Genomic DNA, 22,883 nt, shown 5'->3' with positions numbered 1-22,883 from the left:
TTTATCTTGAATGCTGGAAGCCACTGACAGAAATACAGCACTGTTAATGTAAAATTGTAAAATAAACAAGCAGTTACTGAGTGATTGGGATTCTCTGGATGTTATGAATGAATGTGCTGTGGTGACTCTGCACCATGTTTCTGAGTGCTAAGGAATGTATGTTTATCTGCAGTTGTGACTTTGTGGAACAGTGACTCCTTGTGAGTAGGATACTGCTTGGCAATATGGAGATCAAAGCTGTTGATTTCAGCACAAAAATAAGGCTTCCTAATTTTTTTAAGAGCTGGTGGTTGTTGTTGTAATTATCAAGCAGCACCAGAATGCACTGATAATCTTCAAAGTTGTGGCCCAAAAAGTTCTGAATAGTCTCAGAAAGTATGATCCTGGTTTGATTTTTTTAAATAAAATTCAGAAAAAATTCCCACTGCTGTTTAGAATCCTTAGGCAACAGCAAGACTATGAAAACTGCACTTACCTCATGCTGCTGCTTCTTGGAAAAACCAAGTAGGGATTATTGGGAGGACTTCACAAGTCAGGGTGTCCTTGTATCTGAAAATTTGACATAGCAATTTTAACCATCTGTAAGTTAATAAAGAGATTAAAGCCTGCTTGGCTTTCTAGGCAGTCTGATAAAGTTGGTGTCAAATATATTAGCCTTCTTGTTAGAATATTGTCTGTGGCTAGTAGGCTTAGACCATCTACAAAATGTTCTGTATATCTTTAGGAGAAGGTTTAGTATGACTGCCCTGCTAACAGGAGCATAGTAAATAATTGAAGGCCACAACTGTGCTATTAATGGGACCAGAGACCTGCACTATCTATAAAGGAACTCGGCAAAAGGGTTTGGTTTTTGTTTAGTTTTGGTTTGTTTGTTGTTTTTTTTTAATTGATTCCCTGGTTGGGTTCAACACTCAGCTCTGCAGATAGCCAGTAGAGAGGACTTCATCCTAATGGCAATATTTATGGCTTAATGTTTGTCAAACTCTGCAGCTTAGTATATTGTTCGGAAAGAATCTGGTGTCTGCATTTTTCTGTAGACTTAGTCTGTGTTGAACACTTATATAATTATCCTGTGGCATGGATACGTACCTGTGACCTCCCAAGCTTCTCATTAAGACTTTATGCCCCAAGACTTCAGCTGTGTGGTTTTCAGGGTTTTATAACTTTGTTAGTCTGCCATTGTTTCAGTCTTTCTGAAGACACCCTCTTTGGTTTGAATCTTGTCTTGGTACCTGTAACATCATTTCTGGTTTAATTTTGCTGACTATGTCTTCAGCTGAAATGTATAGAACCTCTTATAAACCTGTCTGTCCTTCACACTATAAGCCATTAAAATGAAGCAGATAAAACAAAAACTTGGCCAGTCTTAAAGAATTTAGAGAATCTGTTGAGAATCTTGCTATCCATGTGGGGAATACAGAGAAATACCATCACTTTGTTTGAAGCACATATCTCTGGTTTGATTCAGGGAGGGAAAAAAAAAAAAACCAGCCCAAAATCCAAACCCTTCTGATGGATGTGAATACAAGGGATCATAAAGAGTTTAGAGTTATCTACATTATTTGCTGCAGAGATCTCTTAATTTGTAGATCATTGCATGACTTAAACTCAGGATGATTTGCATCCGTAGGGCTCATCCAATTCAGTGAAACTGTGTTTTAATGAGGATTGCTGATTATGTAAGCCTCCTAGCAGAAACTCATTATTCTTGATTTTTATCTTGCTACTTGATATGCACACTAGCTGTTGCTGAAGACATCTTATCTCCTGGACTCAGCTCTGACCCGACTGTGTGCAAAAGCTGTAGAATAAAGCAGAAGTAGCACTGAAAAATAACACAATTCTTGTGGTTATCTCTTACAAGATTATTTTAATAAAGAGGCATAGATACTGTGGTGAATATGGGAAGTTTTATCGTAGTCCTAAGACTGGAATTGTAGAAAGGTAAGATGTCATTTTCTTGGTGGTGGCCCTAAGCAAAAGTGACCTTTCAGAGTTTCTTCCTTTACCCAGTAGTGAATGACACTTCCTTTAAGGGGCTGTTAAAGAGATTACTCAATGAGCAACTGTACTTAAATAGCTCAGTTTGCTTGTCCAAGAAATAGCATTTCATAAGCATTATTTTTCTTGTTAAGAGGGTAAAGTACAATATTTTCCAAAGGAAGAGGGGTCCTTCAGTGTCATTATGACCATTATAATCATGGTACAGCAGTCTGAAAGGTCTGTTGTTTTTGTAATCTGTTGAAATAAGCTGGAAGTCCTCTTGATAATGTGCTTTATCAGTGCTAGATATTTGTATAGTCTTTGGAATGATTTCTACTTCCAAGATTGCACCTGTGTAATTGCTCAAATCTGAAAACCACTAGGTATCTGAAGGGGAGCTTCTCTGTCTTGGGTTTAATGGTGCAAAAAGAAACCAAGTAATTACTAGTATTTACCAGTGGGTAGAGTAAGAAAAATAAATGGGTCTTGCATAATTCAAAGGCTGTGGATTTATTTGTGTGGCTTCCTTTTAAGTTTGACACCCCCCAGACAAATAAAAATTGGTCTCTTGAAAATTTTATGTCCTAGGTTTCTGAAGGGCATATGCGGCCTTGTCAGTTGGTGATGTATGGCATGATTCCTTCTCTATGTTTCTAATGTTTCATTTCCTTTTAGGTCTGCTAGATCTCTTCTGAAGCCAAGAGTAGACAACCAGGGGAGTGTTGCTGCCTTAATTGGACATCTGCTCTTGCGGCATGGCCCAGATATCCAGCAGCAATGGGTTCAAACAGCGCTCGTCGCCTTCTCTGTCGGCCGCAAGGTCAAAAGACGTGGACAAAGAGGAGGCATTGCAGATGGAAGCTGAGGCATTAGCCAAGATGCAGAAGGAAAGAGGTGTAGCTGGTAATAAACAAACCTTTCATTCTTTAAGCAGCCCCAGACAAAAAGCACAGCCTCATAACAAACAGGACCATGATCTCATGGTGTTTCCAGAGTCTGATGCCAAGAGCATGGAAGATAAACTAAGTACCATTGACATAGAGAAGCTTACACATGCTGAACTGGAGAAACTGCTGCTGGATGAAAATTTTGAATCTACTAAAGTACCTGCATTACCAGCAAGTCCTATTTTGAGCCCCTCTTTGTCTTCGCAATTTTATCTTGGGCCTGCGGGTCAGAGGAGACAGTGGACACCTGGGATACCAGCACCTGTGACATGCACTTTACCTCCTATTTACACCTCAGCTTCTTACACAAAACAGACTGGTGTATTTCACAACGGATTCCATCCAAGTATGTCGTCCTACCCCTCCAGAGAGCCTATTTATCTTGGTCTTCCAAGACAGTCACAATACATTTCGTACCCATTGGCAGCTACCACACCTTTCCATCCACAAAGAAGCCTACCTATATATCCTCCAGTACTCACACCAGAAATGGCAAAAGTATTTGACAAAATTGCAAGCACTTCAGAATTTCTGAAAAATGGGAAGTCGAGCACAGACCTGGAAATGACTGCTATAAAGTCTGCAGTTTCTAACCTGCCAGCCTCGGAAAGCTGTGGGGATGTTAGTAAATTTGACTGGTTAGATTTGGATCCCCTAAGTAAACCGAAAGTGGATAGTGTGGAGACTTTAAATAAAGCAGAGAATGATGGAGAGAGGGCTTCAACTATGACTGCTGAAGATCCATGGGAGGCTGTGCTGTTAGAAGAAAAGCTGTTAGTAAATTGTCACCTGGAAAGAAAAGTTAATGGGAAATCTTCTGGAGCAACAGTCACAAGGAGCCAGTCCTTAAACATGCGAACAACTCCGCTTGCAAAGTCACAGGGCCAAACATCACAGGTATGTAAATCAGTATCTTTAAATTGCAGTACAGTAGTCAAGATTAATCACAATATTTAAAGACACTTTAAAGTCTGGGTTTGTTTTGTTACTTGGCTTGAGCAGTGTCCAAATACTGTGATCTTATGGCATATGTATTAGTGCTATTCAGAAAATTGAACGTTACTACTGAATTATCTCCAAAATAACTCTGCCCTTGTGTAGCATTTCCACGTTTGCTGAGGAAATTGCTGTTTTTCGACACACTCCTATAAGAAATGGAAATAATATTTAGAACAATTAAGTATTTAAATCCTATTGATAAATATTTAAATTTCAGGAGTAGTTCACCTGATATTGCAAAATAAAAGGATGGTGAGTTAAGAACTGAAAATTTTATCTTGAGCAGCCTTTGTTTTGATTTTGAAAAAAACAAAAATTTTTTTTCCTTATATTTGAACCTTTCAGCTTTTTTTTTTTGTTTTTATTTTATTTTAGAAAAGGTAGCATGGATAGGTGGCATAATCAAAGATCTTTTCTGCTTTCCTAGTGTCACTTGCAGCCTTTTAAAAGACCACTTTGGTAGGTAAAAAGCTTTCCTTCTGTGCAAGAACGCTAGAGAACATTTTGATTATACTGTCTTGGATCGTGGGATGCCTTTTAGGTCAGAAACACCGTACTTCTGTTCTGGAAGAAGGGAAACCATCTTTGTGTGATGTTACTTTTATTAGGCAGGGCAAAAAGGTGACTTCTGCTCTAGGATCAGGATCACTTCAATGAAGTATTCAAGACAAAACTGTCAACAGGGGCTTTAGTTATGACACTCCTATCTTTGGACATTGAGCACATGCAGTTTGTGTGAAATCTAAAGTGTGTAGCAGGTGATCAATACTGTCACAATCTCATCTGGTTAATTATGCCCCATAAGTGCATCCTGTTGTTTTCCAAGTCCAGTAAATGACTGTAGATTATTTAACTTTTCCTATATTTTTAAATTTTTTCTGTGATAATTCCATCATAAAACAAGACATTAGTCAGCTCACTAGAGAATACTTCTGGGGTTTTATTTGTTTGGGTGTTTTTTTTGGTAGAGGGAGTAAAAAGACTGAAGGAGAAGACTTCAGTAGAACAGCCAGCACCCTGGCAAGGGTGGTAATGGCAGAAAAAAATTGTAGAAGCTGATTAGAGAGAGGGGAGTAAACTGTTTGTTTGCCTTGAAGCCTTTGGATTGCAGCTGTTTTGAATCTTAGGTATTGTCTTTCTAGGTGTTTTTAATAGGCTAGGGACATGCCATAAAAAACCCAACTGTTATCAGTCAAGGATATTTTCCAAATTACTCCTTAATTATTCCCTCCCCACCTCCAAAGTGGAGGAGGTTTTTCTCAGAAATACGAATATTTACTAGACTTTGGCCTAAAGGGCTGTCTGAGTTTCCACTGGAGTGAAATTTTTGGCCCCTTGTTTGAAGGATTTCCTGTTTTTTCTGGGTTAGTTGTCACTATGCTGGCAAAAGTTTAATAGGAGGCTCATAGAAAAGGACCAAAAAAACCCCCTAAACCCAAAAAAACCCTTTACCTCTGTTTTTATGGCATCACATTTTTAGCATTACATATGTGTAGATCTTGGGTCTGACTTAATTTTGCTTTTTTTCACCCCCACTCACAGTTGAACTGTGATATATTAACTCAGTTATTTCCTAGTATTTGGAAAGGCATGTAAATTTGGGCTCTATAGCAGTTTGCTTCTCGGTTTGCTATGTCATCTGGTGTTATGTTTGTCAGTTTTCCAGTGGTGTTTGGTTGGTTGTAATGCAGCTGCTGATGGTAATAGCTGGACTGTATTGGATCAGTGTTTCTGAGGTGTTGTCTGTAGGAAGAAGTATTTGACTGTTGCTGAATGAAATCTGGTTTTATAAATTCCAGGTTTTTTTCAAGAATGCAGGTTTTAAAAGGGGCTCTCCTGTTCATAAGGTCCAGTCTCCTGCTATTTGCATGTCACATAGGAATTGGTTCATAAAGGAAGCTCAAGCTCTGCCTTCACATGTGGTCTTTTTCCTCCTGCCACGTTTGATTTAAAGGCTATTCCGGACCCTTACTGTCCTAATCAGTCATCTTATTTTCAGCAGAGTGCATTTGTAATTAGCTCTTAACAAGTGTTCTTCTTTCAGGGTAGATCAGCAGGTTAAAATAAAAGAATCATTTTGATATTTACCTCAATGTGCTATAAAAGACAGTGACTTTGTCAGCTTTCACTGCAAGCTCTGTGTGAGAGCTTCCCTTTTATGTCATGTTTTTTTGAAGATGACTTATAAGAATTTTAGTTCTCTCTGTGAGAGCATAGTGTGCCATGTGCCTTGTACAGCAGCATGAGTAAACGCTCCTTACAGGTAGGGACATCCTTCTTGATACACTTCTATTGCATTTGCTTTATTCACCGTGGCGTCACAACAGCACATATCAGTCTTGTAGTCAATTAATCTGATCTTCTTAAGCCACCATCTCTTTCAAACAAGTTCTTAGGTTATAGCAGATTTCTGAAGTAAATGCCCAATTGAAGGTTTGAGATTTACTTTCCACTTTTTCTCCTCCAGTCTCTGATTGACGAGTTTTTCACCAGGCCCGAGTTCTAGTCTGTATTATGAGATTAGCTGATGATACAAGACTGTAAATTAGCATGGTCATTTCTGCTAAGTTATTAAAGAGGATAATTAATAGATTTAAAGATGAGTCTCTCAAATAGATATCTTTGCAACATAACCTGGCTCTTGTATCTTTTGCCTATCCCACGCTTCTACTTGCTCTTCAGGTTTAAATAGTTTTCCACCTACTATAGTAGGAAGCTGAGTTATGTAGCCCCTGTTCTTGGCAGTTCTCTTGTATTCTATCCAATGTACCCCAGATATCTGTGTTCTTCAAAGTGTATTCTGAAGTCTTACATCTTAACTGATCTGGATCATTCCCCCCCAGCCTTTCTGAATAACTCAGTCTCACTGCCCCTTTAAACAAAACTATTAGTAAAAAATTCTAGTCATATATTTAGATTCTATCAAAATGTATGACTGCTTAGTCCCTGAATCAAGAGATTGCTTTGATCAAATAGAAGAATCTATTTGTATCAAGAATCATATTTGTTATGATACAATTGATGTATCTATTTGTATTTGAAGTATTCCCCTTTAAATACTTCAGTGTTTGTCACTCTTTCTGAAAGCAGAGGCAAAAGTCATAATTTTGTTGTATTTTATGTGCTGTTTTCTCTTCCTTTCCACGGAGCTGAAGAGTCTTGTGAATTTATATACTTGTGGGATTTTATTTAACATGGCTTTTGGTAAATTACTGGATTTTGGGTTTGCTTGTCATTGTTCAGAGTAATTGTATTTACAGACCCGTTCTATTTTTGCAGCCTGTGCTGATATGAACTATCTATCTTACTTGGCCTGAAGCCCTTTCTTACAAGTTATTTCCTGTTTGACTGATAGCTTTTGCACCTCTTAGACTGGCTCTTCTGGAAGTTAAAGAAATTAAGCTCCTTCTTGTTGCTCAAAACCCATCTGAGTCTAGTGGATTTTAAATAGAATTCTTGGTTTTTCAGAGCTTGTCATCCTGAAATTGTTTTCCCAAAAATGATCAAAACTTCATATTGGAATTCAGCTAAAAAGCAAGGAGGTATTTAATGTTCTTATTTTTCCACAAGGAGATATTGTCCATCATTGCATATTTGTAGTAACATTAGGTTTCTCTCCTTAACCAAATGTGACTCTGAGGTCACCCGTGGGGAACCAAGTCTTTTTTTTCTTTGCTCATTAGGTTAGCATTTATTGTTTACCCTGGCTAAACTTGCATGTGTTCACATGCCTTGCAGTTCCCCAGACTTCATTGAATTTAGCAGAATAGCCTGCAGATTTTGCTCTAAGTATTCAAAAGTGTCATATAGTGGCATGAAGTGGAGATGTTGCATCACTGGTGTGACTTTAAGTATTCCTCTTCTGTAGTGCTTTTATGCTATGGTTGCATAGTGCTTTGTGTACTTATTTGCAGTATTTTTTAAAAAGAGTTCCTCAGTAGAATTTAACATTTGTAATAGGCAACTACTTGGTTTGAAATGACTGAGTTTTGTCTTGAGTGCTGACCAACGGTTAACTGAACTTTTATTCAAAGTGTTTACCTTTCCCTTGGTCACCTTCCTGTTTCCCTGTGTGATTTTTTTTTGCATTGTTATTGTGTAATTGCTTAGAGAGTATGTGTACTAGATAGAGTTACGTGGGTTAGTCAACAAGTGTTGTGCAGTTGCCCTAAAGTATTTTTATGTGACAGAACTTGTCTGAGATGTTAGAATAGAAGAACCCTTTTAAATTTAAGGTATTATACATGCTCATGAAGCTCATTCCAGATTTTGTGGCTTTACAGCTTCCTGCTCTAATTGCCCCCTATGGTATTGCTAATCCCCAATTATACAGAATTTATCCTTTTGACTGATCACTGTTCATGCAACCAATATTTTAGCTGAAATAACTAGGTTTAAATGCAATTCAAGAGGCAGTTATAGGTTGTATCTCTTCCAAGTTTGTGGTAACAAGTTAATTTGGAGGGAAAAAAGTGCTAAAAGGAAAAGAACTGACAGTCCCTAGCTCTGCATGATTTGACCCCTTTTCTGAGACTGTCTAATTGAACTGTATTATCTGATATGCTCTAATGAAATTAGTTGCTTAGCTGACTACTTTGGCTAATAATAAATAACCCACTTACTAGTTAAGTAATTAATCACTACTTCAAATATAAATAAGTTGTGATGATATTTAGAAAAATTATTGTGCACTCTGCTTTGTTTTTGGAGTTGTGGTTGAATTAAAGGTTTCTATAAGCATTGTAGAAGCTTTGGGTGATAAAGGTAACTGGTCAGAAGCCTTTATCCTCTGTGTGCAATGACTCTGGGTTGGACATGAGCAAACTCTTCAACTTCTTCCAGGGAGTATCTGGCTGGAGCTGCATGAATCCTTCAGGCCAATGGTGGCTGTTAGACTATGGACAACTGAGTTCCACCTCAATCCCACTGGTTATTCCAGCTTTTCTCTGCTTTTTGTTCACTCCCACACTTCTATGGCTGTGTTGTGAGTTGGACCAGAAAAAGATACAGATTTAAAAACTGCTGCAGATCTGTGTTTGTGGTTTTGTTGGATTTTTAAAGTTTATTAGATTTTGTTGTTTGCAACTTCAGCTCTCTTTTAGCAGTTATTTTTTAGATTGGATAATTTAAAGATTGTGGTTTGCAGCTTTGGGAGATGGTGGGTGCCTATGGCATAAAGGATAAAAACAGAAGTAAATTGATACCACGAGATTAGTCCTGAATTTCATGTTGTGAGTGCTGCTTCCTTGCAGTGTGTAACTTCCTTCCTGCTTTGTAGGGAAAGGTAATTGTGGGAACAACTGATTTGTAATGGCCCTTTCTGGAACTATACTGAAGGCTGAATTGGAGAAGTGGAGGAAAAAACATTTGTCTGTCTTCCTCCTCTGGTTCAGCTAAATCTAGCCAAATTCTAATGCAACAAGTCATTGCTGAGAGCTCAGGAACTGTTATGCTTGCAACTTAATCTTAACTGATAGTGGTGCTGTAAATAAATTACCTTCCGTCAAGGTTCAGTGAATCTTTACTTTTCAACTTAGTGATTATATACATTTTTCTCTATATAGCAGTAGACACAAAAACAATCTTAGACTTATGAAAATTTATTATCTACATGGGGCTTTGCTCGCTATAGAAATATGTTTGTGGCTATTTAAATACTGTATTATCTTTGAGTTGCAGAAAGACAATGGGACCACTGGCATGCTGACAGAAAATGTGCTTCTCCAAGCAATTGAAGGGCAGAATCAAGAGCTGTCAGCTTTTTCTCAAGCAGTTATGAAGTAAGAAATTACTGAATACAAATAAGCTTTCAAAACGAAGAAAAAAAGCTAAATGACTCATTTTCTCTTAGCTTGACAGGGGTAGTCCTACACTTCTTTTTACTTGATGAGACAGATTTCAGTATGTGCCCTTTTTCCTTTTCTTATCCCAGTTTTTCCTGGTTTTGTCCAGTTTTGTTTAAGAATGCAACAAAATTGCTAAGATGTTGAATACTAAGGTTTTTGGATTATCACATGGCCTCTTTATTTTTTTGGTCTCATGACTTTCCTCTCACTTTTTCCCTTGTTTTTATAACACTTCTTTATCCTCAAACTATTTTTCTGTGTTTCCTTCTGTCTATTTTTAATATAAATTTTTTTTGCATGAATTTAAAGTATTTTTTTTTCCTTCTTAGCTGATGCACCTCACTAAATCCTGGCTTTCCAACGCTTAAATGATTTCATTTTTATTTCTTCCACAACTGGAATACTTTAACAAATAAAACCTTCAAACTTGTCGCTGCTTTGATCAGGTGGTGAAGTTCCTTAAAGGCCACACCAAAGAAGATGACAGAATGCTCCTTCTGTGGTTTTTTTTCTTACTTCCATAATTTAATGAGAGGTTATTTTTTTTGCTTTCTTCCTAGAGAAGACAAACTAGGAGTCTTGCCTTTCTAACTTTCAAGATCAAAATCCAAGAAATAGTGGAGGAAATAGAGATCTTTGAAGCTGAAGGACAGCAGCTATTTATTAAAAAGGGAATGTTTATAAAATCAAAAGCAAACTCCATAAAACCAATGAGAATTCATATACTTGTGAAACTTACTGATTAACAACATTAAGAAAAAGCTCATGTAAAATAGGCTTGTTGCAACAGTTTCTAGTTAAATCTAATTGTTGCCTTTTTTTTCAAGACCCAGTGCTTAAAATACGATGGCTTTTTGACTGGACAATTCTTGCTAGAGGGTTTTGGGTATTTTTCCCATTCTTGCTTTTGTTAGGAATCAAGATGATGAAATAAATGACCCTTATAGATGAGTTCTGTTCTTAATGTCCCATAATACCACTTTAATGTTAATAAAAGTGTTGAGTTAAATTATTTTATCCATGTTAAATAGCAGAAAATAAAAAGCAGCTTTCAAAGTACTGTCTATTCACAAATAAATGAATGTTTTGTACTGTTTGTGTCTTAAATAAAAGCCATTCCCTTAACTAAGACCTCTTTCTCAACTTCCACAACTTGGAATAACTACCTTCTATGTAGCATCTAAATTCAGATTAGACTTCTAAAAATTGAAAGATGTGAGGAGTTTTATTGTCTTTTCTACATAAAATAAATTATTATTTTTTAAAATTCTTTTTTCGTAAATGCTGTGGATTACATTTTTAAAAACTGTTTTAGAAGTTAGCTTCTGCAGAAGATGAATATCTCCTGTAAGCATTGATCTGTTAAATATTTGAAGCTATGTGGAAAACCTGCCTAATTATAAGTTAGGATTTTTTTCCTGTCTAACTACTACTTGTATAATTACTGTGGGCAGTGTTCTGTGGAGAGCAGAAAAATTAAATGGTGTTTTGTACATACAATTTAAGTAGAGAGCCAAAGGTAGTCTTTACCTGGCTTGTGGTTATTACCATGTTTTTTTGCTTTAGTCTTCAACTTCTCTATTGCAGTGTTTCTTATACCTTTTTTACTTTCAGATTGAGGACCAAGTTTCCTTACTCTAATCAGCAAACAAACCCAGGCTTTGTACTGAGTCCAATCATGCTGCAAAGAAATATAAGTGGGGAGAGTGCCAGTATCAAGGTTTCCATAGAAATCGAAGAATTCCAGCAACCAGTAACTTTTACATGTGATGGTATGTTTCTGCTTTTTAAACTGGAGTTTGCTTGTTAAGATTTACAGTGTTGGGTTAAGACTGTACACTGAGCTTAGGCCAATGGCTTTCACTTTTTCTAATCCCTGTGTCTCAGATGCATGGATTGTTTGTGGGAAATGTGGAAAAGGTAACTGAGGAAAGACCTAATTCTGGGTCAGTACCTCCATTAGAAAATATTTAGAAGTTGACAAAGTGAAACATTTAGTTTAAAAAAGGAAAGTCAAGCAAACCAGAAGCACTATTCTATCCACAGCTGGATAGAATAAAACAGTTTTTCAACTTTGACCTACTTTATAGTAATTGAAGGGACGACGACACCAGGACTGGGATTCTTAATGTGCAGTTTTTTATTTCAATACTCTTATTTTTAAATAAACTTCTGTAGCCCATCTAAAAATTCAAACAAATTGCTGCTGGAAAATAAGAATAAGCACTAAAACCATCTGTTATTTGACTTCAATATATACTTATGAACACAAACACTACAGTAATACTGTCGTGATGTGCCACAACCTGCTGTCCTGGTTTTGTGGGTAACCAGGAATGTTGGTTTGGGGTGGACCTTTTAGGTTTCCCTTGTACATACATTCATATATTCTGTGCGGTCTTGACTTCATGGCATTTGTATTCAAGGCTGTAACTCTGCATGCTGTCAGCTTCTGGCAGCTTTTGGTGATAAAATATATGATAATAAATTACCTCAGGAGCAACTTCCTGACAGTGGATCTGTGCTGTGATGTTTGCTTGTCCTTTGGTTCTCGACCTGTAATGCTTTAGAGCTGGTTGTTCCCAAAAGATATGAAGTTGCTGTGTTACTCATGTAAACTAACTGCTCTCTTGGGAAAGGAGCTCTCAGTGCTTTCATCCTGTATTGATTTGCTGGACCTTTTATTTATTCTGCTGTGATGTAATAATCTTTTGTTAAGAAATGAGGGGGATTGTAAGTATAGCCTAGGAAGAGTTTCTACTCTTAATCCTTAAGATTATACTTTTCTAATATAACAGGCTTAATCCTTTCCTACAAAAGGCTTTGTTAGAGTAACTAAAATGTTAGGGCTTCAGCCCTTTATTTCTATTATTTTTCTGACTAGCTTGGAATGTGTTTTGAATTCTAACCCCACATATCTTATTCTTTGCACCCTTTGCTCTCTTCCTTTTTTTCTGATGCTGAAACTTATCACAGTTGAACTACTTGTCTTCCATAGCTGGTGAAAGATGGGTATGTGACTAGTAATAGGCATATTTAAAGTTATTCTCTACCTTTAATTCCTTCTACTCTTGGTCAAATTATTACATATCTTAGCATCTTACTGCTTTGCTTTAGTATGCCTTTCAGTCTTGCTCAGAAGGAACTGCAGCCTTTCAGTGCTCTGAAAACTCAGTGTGTAGAAAGGACCCAGGAGGGAAACAGATGAACTTCAGAGCTTATTTGGATTCATTTTGTATTAACTTATTAGACTTTACATAGAACTACAAGTCTATCTGAGCAATCATTGTGTGTCAGCAAGAAATGAATGTCTTTGAAGCAGGGTGGGGAAAAGGTGGTACCATTATCTTTGTCTTACTTCCCTGGGCTTTCCGGGCTGGCAGACCTTTGCCAGTGCTTCCTGTGACTACAGCCCATAAACTATCATTGCATCTTTTTTCTCTTCAACTACCATGTTCTCTGCTGAAGGTAGAGAACAGCAGGTTCACTCTAGATCAATCATAGGTTAAACAGTCTTAATGAGTTAAATCATGTTTCTGAATTCGTACTTCCTTGCTCTTGAATTTCACAGTCATTTTTCATATGCTATCAGATACCTCTGTGCTTGTAATACCAAATAATTTGTTAATTGTATGAGGCACATGTGTTATCTTGTGGAAAAATACTGTGGCATTACCACTCTGTGTCCACCATAGCAGTAATATTTCTTTCTAAAAAGAAAAAAATTGAGAAAATTAGGCAAGTCCCTGGAGGGGAAAAAACAATCTGAATTAAGTTGCTTTTATACAGTGTATTTTAGAGAATTTTGAGGCACTTAATGATATTGTTTGTAAATGATTTACAGGAGATTGCTGGAAACTAGGGAGAGAGGGCTAGAGAGCATTTTGTATTCAATCATTTGTGTTATTAAAACCTATCTGTGTATTTTTCATCAGTGACAGCTGGTGGGTGTGGAGGAATGGATTTGCGGTTTGACTGGGATTATTTCTTTTGCTCTGTAGTTGCTGGATAGAAGAGAAATTATTTTCAAAAAAAGCATTTGGAACATGATGTGAAAGTACTGGTAGCTAAGAGCTGCTTTTTGCAAAGGCTTGCTGATGCTGAGATCTGCTCTGTCCAAAGTGGAAACTGCACTAGACAAACAGAAAGGAAAAAGTAAAAAACACTTTCAGTAGGATTTGCCTCAGCTGCAGCTGATATTCAGTTCTTCCAAAGCAGAACAAATAGAAGAGTTCCACCTCCAGCTCTTCAGATAATGATTTTTAAACTTTAAGCGCCTCTGGGATCACTTACCTATTTGAAGTCCTTGCTAAATATGGCAAACTTATAATAATAATAAAAAAAAAGGCTATCCTCAGTCCTGCAGACTGTTTTTGTACTTCTGGTCAAGTGACTGCACTGTATCCTAATTTTAAAAGAATTTATGGGCTTTTTATAATGACAGACTAGTTTTATGGGATACCTTTCTTTGAGATGTGAACATCTCAAACTATGACATTTAGGAGACAATAGAAGCATAAGAGTCTTTCCAACAAATATAAAACCAAATTTCATTAAATAACTACAATTTGTGAGTGAATAATAGTTAGTATCACTCGCTATAGATTTATATTTAACTTTTAGATGTAATTTCTTTAAACAGTGAGTTCCCCTGTTGAGCTTATAATAATGCAGGCACTTTGCTGGGTGCATGATGACTTGAATGAAGTGGACATTGGCAGCTATATCCTGAAAGTCTGTGGCCAAGAAGAAGTTTTACAGAAGTAAGCAAACTCCTTTTCATTAATATTTAATTTCATGCTTTTTCACGACACAGTTACTGGAAAGTATATCTCTAGTGATTGTATGTATGAAGGCAGAAATCTTTAAAATGTAGAAGAGACACTCTTTGCACAAAGATCAGAAGTCTTTCGAGTTGCTCTGGGATACATCGAAGTAGTTTCTCAACACCTTCCTAAAAATATGTTCTAATCTGCCATCTGTTGTGTTGAACACAAACAGAGCATATTTCAGATGCAGATTTTGAGAGCATTTCTGTAGATTGATGTTGTAGTTTTCAGCTGCTCTTCAAATCCCGGCAACCGGGAAAAACAATCTACTGTTTTCTAATAATGTGGGGGTTTTGTGGTTTGTGGTTTTTTGGTTGTTTGTTGGTTTGGTTTGATTTTGGGTTTTGGTTCTTTTTAAGAAAAAAACCAAACAACTGATGGTTTACAAAACCCCATTAGTTTTCTGGGTTAGAATATTTGGTTTGTGTATTACTCACTGTAGGTAAGAGCCTTCGCAAAAATACAGGTGTCTGTAATAGTGTATCAAAACTTCTGCAGAAGTAAAAATCAGATCAAGTGTGGTGTGGAAGTTGATTGACCACTTCCTTGCTTTGAGGCAACAGGTTGCCTTAAATATTTCATGTGAGATTTTTAAAAGGCACTGCATATTTCTGTTGTGACTACAGCTTGCTTTTGTTTAACAGTAAGCACTGCATAGGAAGTCATGAATATATCCAGAACTGCCGGAAGTGGGACACAGAAATCAAACTGCAGCTCCTGACCCACAGTGTGATCTGCAGCGATCTGGCACGGACAGTAAGTACTTCCTAGTCTTCAAGAGGTTGGGAGTTTGCATCAGAGTTGGTGGATCTAAGGTGTAACCTTCTAGTGTTAGTAACAAGTTAGTAGGTCTGCTTGGTGTCGGAAATTGTGTCCTCTCCTACTAAGAGGAAGTGAAATACGTAACTGAATTTTCACAATACAAATATGGGTAATGTCACTTATTAGACTAAGTATTATATCTGGAGAAAGTATGCAAGCATTTGGACTAAACTTGAGGACTGAAAGGGAAGCAACAAATTTCAGACTTAACTAAAAGTTGAGAACAGTTTTTGAGTTTAATTTAATCTGTATCAGACCATCAAAGAGGAAAGGGGAATATTTGGTATCTGTGTAGTTAAGCACTTGATGGCCGTTTCTTCCCTCTGTCCCTGTGTGTACACATATCATAGGCTATTAATTAGTTATTTCTTTTCCCCTTTGAAGAAATCACCTCATCTCTTTCCCCTGCAACTCCACAGGTATTAGTAATTAAACTTCTAACACAGTATTACAAGTTATAGAAAGGCAAGAACTGGACTTAAGATCTAGTATTTTATTGCAGGAAGATGATGACAGAACACCCATTCATCTAACCAAACACCTCTACAAAGTAGAAAAGCCTTTCAGGGAACCTATTATAAGGTAATGTTTTGTGGTTATTTTATTAACCAAGTGCAGATCACTGCTGAACTCCTGACCTATGTTCTCTTCTTGCTCTTTCGTTCAATAACTATTATTTCTTGCAGGCCTTCTATTGAAGAGCTTCTTGATGTGTATCATAAGCAAGTTAACATAGCTCTTAAGAATGAGGTAAGGTTATTGTAAATTACTGCTGAACCAAAAGTAGCATGAGAAAGTTCATTAGTAAGGTAGCTGGGAAAAAGACTTGCAGGTATTCTTGGGGAAAATGAGATCTGAACAAGCTGTCAAATGTGAATTCTCTTCTTTTCTTGCAAACTAACTGTTACCTAATCATCACAATTAGAAATATGTCTTCCAAGTCCTGGTGTGAAAACCAGCCTTTTCCTGAAAAATGCTCAAAGAGATAAATTCAGGAGAAAAGGTCTGAATCCTAACTACAACCATGATAGATATATTTGGTAACAGATAAAAATCTACACAATAATGAGCAGTAATAGCTGTGTACAGTGGGAGTTATAACTGACGCATGTTTGAAACATACACTTTGTGTAAAACTTATTCTGCATTATTTGATTAACTTGAAATACCCTGTCAAAAACATTGTCTATTTTGGTGTATGATAGGTAGCTTAACGAAGGTTGCATGTCAAGTAGTTTGGAGTGATTTCCCATATGCACAAGGTTATGGAAGTAACCTGCTTTTCTCATTTCCCAAAGGAGAAGCTGCATTTAACTCCTGATAATAGTGTAACTTGGAGACTTAAATGCTTAAACATTAACTGTGTTTCTTAACCCGTTTCTGTAAGAGCAGTCTTGAAACTAATTACTTAATTGCAATACTTTTCATTTCCACTATGTTTGTTTGCCTCTCCAGGAATGCAGGTCTGAACAAGCTGATGTCCACTATTCACATACATCCTTAATTTATTTAATTCCTTTGATGGTGATTCACCATGTTCTCAAGGGTAGTTTTGAACACAGTCACTTTGTAGAAGAGGGAGCTGTTACTGCTGCTTGATATGGTGGTGGTTTTGTTGCTTTGCTCCTGCAGCTGCTTCAGCTTGTTTGTTTTACTGTGATGTCACAGGCTGAGATGAGGAATGCAAAACATCTCAATTCAGACTTATGTTCTGCTCTTTCTACAGTCTTAGGATAGGAGATCTAGTTTGTAGATGGTGATGATTAGGTCCAAATATTAGCAGTTGCTATATTTGAAATTTACTTCGTGAAGTGAATTCCTGTACATGTTCAGTAGCTGAAGCTTCCTAATCAAAGTGAAAAAGCATAAAGTAATCCATAAATAATTTGTATGTAGGCTTTGATTTCACATCATTGAACACTTTAAAAGTTATCAATTGTCTTCTTATTGAGATTGAAAGCCTGTGAGGAAAATAGCAATGGGAATTTTGTTCTTCATGACTCAAAGCGGCTGTTAACTTCAAAGTGTTAGCTTTGAAAGTACGGCTTAAATATTTACAGTGTCCTCTGACTTCTGTGGTTGTTTTCTTACCAGGACAGTTAATTGTTGCCAGGAAACTCTCAATTCAAAAACTTTCTGATTCAAATGGCTTCTTTGCTATCCACTTGTAGGAAAGCTATGACAATATGTGTGGGAGGGTAGGGGTTGGGAGTCAATTTACATCTTACCGAGAGGATATTGCACTAATAATCCTTCTTATTTAGTTTTAAGTGCTCATAAGTAGTTGTGAAAGAAACATATACATTATGCCTTTTAAAAAGTGAAATGTTACTTTTAAATAAGTATTTTCATTTTCTACATGGGTTCTTTAAAATTGGGCGAAGACTTTCCTTACATTAAAAAACAAAACCCAAGAAGCCTAGGATAATTTAGATTTAACGCGAGTGGACTTTCTTCTGTTGGAAGAGTAGAAGGAAGAGAATGTTAGGAGCATCTCAACTTTGTCTTAAGTAGCCTACCAGCATATTCATTCTCTGATTAGAAGCTGATCTATTCCTTTCAAGAAAGATTCCTGTTAAGTGTGCAACACCCCTTCCTTTCCTACCTACTCCTAGGTAACAGTTTGCAGTTGCTTCATCTGGAAGAACCATTTAAATTAAATAGCATTTAAAGCAAAAGTTGCAACAAACTTTTTTCAGAAGTATGTTAAAGTGAAGTAAAAGAGATAAAGTTCCATTATGGAAGCAATACTGTAATGTAAGCAGTAGTAGTGTAAGTGTAATTTGAACTTAAATGTTTGAGAGGACTCAAGTTGAAACACTGCTTCTTTAGAATCGCTTCCTCACACTAAGTGAATAGCCTTTTTTTAAACTACACTTTCCTTTTACACCATGACGGAATTTGAGCTTAATGTCTCAATAGAAAATACTTGTTTGCCAGCAGCTTAACAGAAAAATGGTTGGGAACCTCCTAGCATTTCCTGGAATTTCATTCTAGAATCCATACTACTGTGTTTTTGGCATTCATAAGGAAGTTCTTGATACTGAGGTTTTTCTTTAATCAAATTGTTACACCACAGTTTAATGTAATTGAGATATGCATCTCCTAGTGAAATTTCTGTGGCAATTCATTAAAAAAAATCAAAGCTATACTGGGTTACACAATTGTGATCAGATCAATCTGTTCTCTCATACATTCCTTATTAGAACCAGCATAAAGCAGTAGATCATGTAATTAAGACTGTCAGAAAAATCTGTTCTACATTGGATTGTGTAGAGACTCCTGCAATAACGGAATCAGTGAAGAAGCTAAGGAGGGCTGTTAATCTTCCAAGGACTAAAAATGCTGAGGTAAACTTTCACATTATAAACTGCATTTTGAGGTACTCTTTTTAACACTGATAAATAGTATTTCATGATCTTTGGTAGTTGGAAATACCAATAACAGTTCTGTCAGGATTGTGTTGGGCTTTTTTTGCTGGGTTTTGTTTATTTATTTTACCTAATATTTTCTATTTATGTTGATGTCTCTCTGCTGTTAATGCCTTAATCACTTGCTTGTTGAATACTTTCCCTTTTCTAAATAGTGACTTTTTAAAAACTAGTTTTGAAGTACTGTTTTCTGGTTCTGTAACTAGAAACTTGTGTCACAGCAGATGCCATTAAATCTGACCAAGGGGAACTGACAGCTAGCTCATGCTCTTTAAAATCAGTGCAGTTATGCTAAGGAGCAATTTACATCATGCATTTTCCCAGTAATGTTTAAATGACTAGCAATAGCATCTTAAAACTAACTGTTTGTGCTCCTGCATTCCTGAGCATATGGACAAACCCAAAATCTCTCAAACAGCACAGAATCTGATGATGCAACTACCTTATAATGGATGATTCACTTGAGCAGAATTGGTCTCAAGTCAACAAATGGAGAAGTGTGCAAATAAAAAAAGCTAAATAATCTTGTAATGCTGTTTCTGTTGTCCTGCTGCCTTATTAGAATGGCAATTCACATGATGGTCTATTCACTTCTGGCTTCATTGGTTCAGTGATGTATTTGTAATACTGAGCAGTGAGCAGAAGTCTTACAAAGTGCACAGACAAATAAATATAGTTGTCCCAAGAACTAAAATTCTTGCAGGGAAATGCAGAAGACATTTAGAAAACAGTGGAATACAGCATGTAAAATATTTTTTCAACATTTGCTTTTTGATAGGAGAAAACTGTAGAAATAATTAGATTACAGTGTAAAAATAACTCCCAAAAATAACACTATCCCACTAGAGTTTGAAATAGGTGGGATTTTATCAGTAAAACAGTGCCTTTTTTTTTTTTTTATGATGCACATTGACTTACACAGTAACGTGTATGAAGGCTTATAGGATTGCTTTCAGAAACAAAATTGCTTTAAAGTGTGGAGACAGGTGCATCCAAACATTTTGAAAGATATTGGGTTTTTTTTGTTGTTGTTTGTTTTTTTGTTTTGTTTTGGTTTGGTTTTTTTTTGTTTGTTTGTTTTTAAGTAATTCCTTGTGGTTGGAAGAAGTGACCTCATTTCTTATAAGAATGGGAAGTTTTTTTGTAGTTCAAACTAACTGTTCACAAGATGCTCAATTAGTACACTAAAAGTGTAAGGAGAGCTTTCATTCTTCAGCAGCAGTTGTTGCAAACTTCTTAGACTTTCTTTGAGGTCTTAGGAGTTCACTGGGTTTTGATTTTAAATCACAGACTCAGTTTTTATTAAAAGCTTTAGTTTTATCAGGAGTTGAATTTGGCATGAAACCCTTCCTGATTAGAAGAGAGTTGAGACTAGACATTGCTGTGGTGGTGTATCATGTTTAGACTTCCATTTTAGCAGACCAAGAAGCAAACAAATATAGTCCAAAGTAACAGTACTTACTGTTCAGTTTTCTTAGTTGTTTAACATTTTTTTAATTCAGTAAATTTGCAGTAACTCTGCCAGCAAAAGATACCTTAACAAATGCCACAAACAGAACAGCTGTTCAGCCTTCAATTACTCGGTAATAGAGCTAACAGCCTCTGCTTTCATCCGTAACAACCCTGAGCAAGTTTTATGTCTACCCGGAGAAGTTAGGGTATTCTGAGCAATATTCCAATGCACTGTGGCTTTTAGGAGTTCATAAGGAGTGTCAAAACAGTTGACTTGACAAAACATGAACTTTTCAACTTGATGAATAGTTGCTGCACCATGTGAAAATTGTGATGCTGTCAGGTAACTCTTGAGGAGCTTTGAGTGAAAAGATGTGTTACATAAACCTAAATATGGGCCTAAGTCAGATATTTAATAATTTCTGTACAAGATGCTTAAGAGCAATGGAAAATTAGTATGGATTTCTCAGTATTGAAATTTGCTCTAACTTTACTGTCTAGGCATCCTTAAAATGTGGTGATGACACTAGCAAGAGCTCACCTGGTGAGTAAAGTTCTTCAGTTTTTATTCAAAAACTGCTGTCAGGTGGTTGATTTAGGAAAAATGCATTAAAAATAAATTATAATTTAGGTTCACTGCAGCCTGAAAACCCTCTGAAAGTGAGTATAGACCAGTTAACAAGAGCAGTCGAAGCTCTTGTGCGACTCCACGTGAATTCCTGTAGCAGCTGTGCAGCAATTTCTCCAGAAGATGGTAAGAGTACCAAGGAAGCTTGTACTGCCACAGAACATCTCCAGTTCACAGTATTTGCTGCTCATGGAATTTCTTCTGGTTGGGTATCAAAGTAAGTAATTAATTAATTGTAAAATTCCTCTCCTTTTATAGGTTGGTTTTTTTTTTCCTTGTTTCACTTATTTTTTGTTTCCTTGTCCAGTTATGAAAAATACTACTTGATTTGTTCTCTGACCCATAATGGAAAAGATCTGTTCAAACCTGTGCAGTCCAAGAAGGTTGGCACATACAAGAACTTCTTCTACTTGATTAAATGGGATGAACTGTAAGTGATTTTAGCATGTAAAAATTCAGTAAAATATTTTGGTTTAGCTAGTATCTACCCAGCTAGCTGCTAAATATGGTCATTCAAGCAACTCTTGGTTCTGATTCCATTTGAAGTGTCCAAAGAACAGTATGCAAGACTTACTGACCAAAATCAAATATTTTTCCAAATGGTATTTTGCGACTCATTTTGAAATTGGGAATGGAAATGCTGGACAAGTGCCCTGTGCTAATGTGTTTGTAGTGCACAATTATAGGGAGTTGGGGAGGTTGTAACACTCTTTGTAATGGGAACAGCTTGTGCTGCTTAAAGAGGGATCATGTAAGTCCTGCTTAATTTATGTAAATGGAGAAGAAAAACTCACTTTTACTAACATTAATATTCAGTTGTTTTTTGTTCCAAATACATTGTAACAACTTTATATCTGAATTTAAAAATCTGATTAAGTACTATTGCTATAAAGAGGGCAGATGCAGAAGTGCTTTAGAGTATCTGTCTGTAACATAAGGGAATGTCCAGTTTGAGCTACTGAACTCCAGTTTCCCCAGGGCAGGGGAAGAGGGTAGAAAGGAGGAAGGAAGGGCATGCAGAGAAAAAATAGGGAGATAATGGCAGTTGGTATTTGATAACTGAGAGGGGAAAATTTTTCACTATCTATGCACAGCTTACTCCCTCCTACTTGAGTTATCAGGCAGTCTGTCACAGCTGAAGCATCATGGGAGCTCCACTGTGCCCTGTATCTACTCTCCTGACTGCTTTTAAAGGTCAGAGATAGACCCTGAGGAATACCCTGAAAGTTTACAGTGAACAAATTATTTCAGACCAGGAAGGAGAGTTTCTAGAACACCTGCCTTCAGAGAATACTCCAACTACATTTTTTTTTTCTGGTGATGCAAGGGATTAATTGTCAGATCTTTTGCTTGCAAATGCCAGTGTATTACAGTGAAAGATCTGTTAGTTTACTTAAAAGCTGCTTACTATAGTGCAGTATTTTATAGTGATATGCTACAGAGAAATCAAAGAGAACATTTTACACAGTAAAAACAGTGTAAACAAAAATGGGAGTTTGATGGCTCAGTGAGGTGTATATTCCTGAGCTGCTTTCTTTTCAGGTTTTGTACCACTTGAATTTAATTTTCAACACTTCTTAATAGATTCTTTCATTGTCAGCTGACCCTTTAAATCTGAGAGATTAGGAGGTAGCTAACATGGAATTGTGTGTATCCTCCTAGTGAGTAGAGCAGGAGCAGTGGTTGTGCTGGACAGGTCAGTTTCTATGTAAGGAATGGGACTTAATAGACAAAGATTAAAAAGGGTTGTTCCAAATCTGACTACAGTGCAGAAGGACAATTTAACAGGTTTTACAAGCTATTGGTGTGGGAGATGAAGTGGAGTGAAATATGATTGCATGGAAATTTACCACTTGTTCTTCAATGTTAATTAACTTTTTGAAAGCAAGAGGCATAAATGGATTATATGGATAAGCCTGTAACTTACTAACAACTGCTTTTCTTCT

At 36.6% G+C, this 22,883-nt stretch overlaps 1 protein-coding gene across 3 annotated transcripts in view; it reads left to right on the top strand.

The window, feature by feature from the left end:
- PIK3C2A (phosphatidylinositol-4-phosphate 3-kinase catalytic subunit type 2 alpha) overlaps positions 1-22,883 on the top strand; it is a 51,562-nt gene that overhangs the window by 8,641 nt on the left and 20,038 nt on the right. Inside the window, exons 2-12 of one of the 3 annotated variants that reach the window (XM_032690702.1) lie at positions 2,659-3,827; positions 9,609-9,709; positions 11,390-11,547; positions 14,418-14,538; positions 15,249-15,360; positions 15,929-16,008; positions 16,113-16,176; positions 18,633-18,776; positions 20,811-20,853; positions 20,941-21,154; positions 21,245-21,367. In XM_032690702.1, the coding sequence (XP_032546593.1) occupies positions 2,739-3,827; positions 9,609-9,709; positions 11,390-11,547; positions 14,418-14,538; positions 15,249-15,360; positions 15,929-16,008; positions 16,113-16,176; positions 18,633-18,776; positions 20,811-20,853; positions 20,941-21,154; positions 21,245-21,367 (2,249 nt within the window). In that variant the 5' untranslated portion in view covers positions 2,659-2,738. Of the gene's footprint in view, positions 1-2,658; positions 3,828-9,602; positions 9,710-11,389; positions 11,548-14,417; positions 14,539-15,248; positions 15,361-15,928; positions 16,009-16,112; positions 16,177-18,632; positions 18,777-20,810; positions 20,854-20,940; positions 21,155-21,244; positions 21,368-22,883 lie in introns of all 3 variants that reach the window. The other 2 variants (XM_032690701.1, XM_032690703.1) reach the window with 2 other exon arrangements.

The sequence above is a fragment of the Chiroxiphia lanceolata genome, chromosome 6, assembly GCF_009829145.1.
Source record: "Chiroxiphia lanceolata isolate bChiLan1 chromosome 6, bChiLan1.pri, whole genome shotgun sequence".
Classification (NCBI taxonomy): domain Eukaryota; kingdom Metazoa; phylum Chordata; class Aves; order Passeriformes; family Pipridae; genus Chiroxiphia; species Chiroxiphia lanceolata.
The sequence above is the reverse complement of the archived record's forward strand: the minus strand, read 5'-3'. Positions and strand labels throughout refer to the sequence as shown.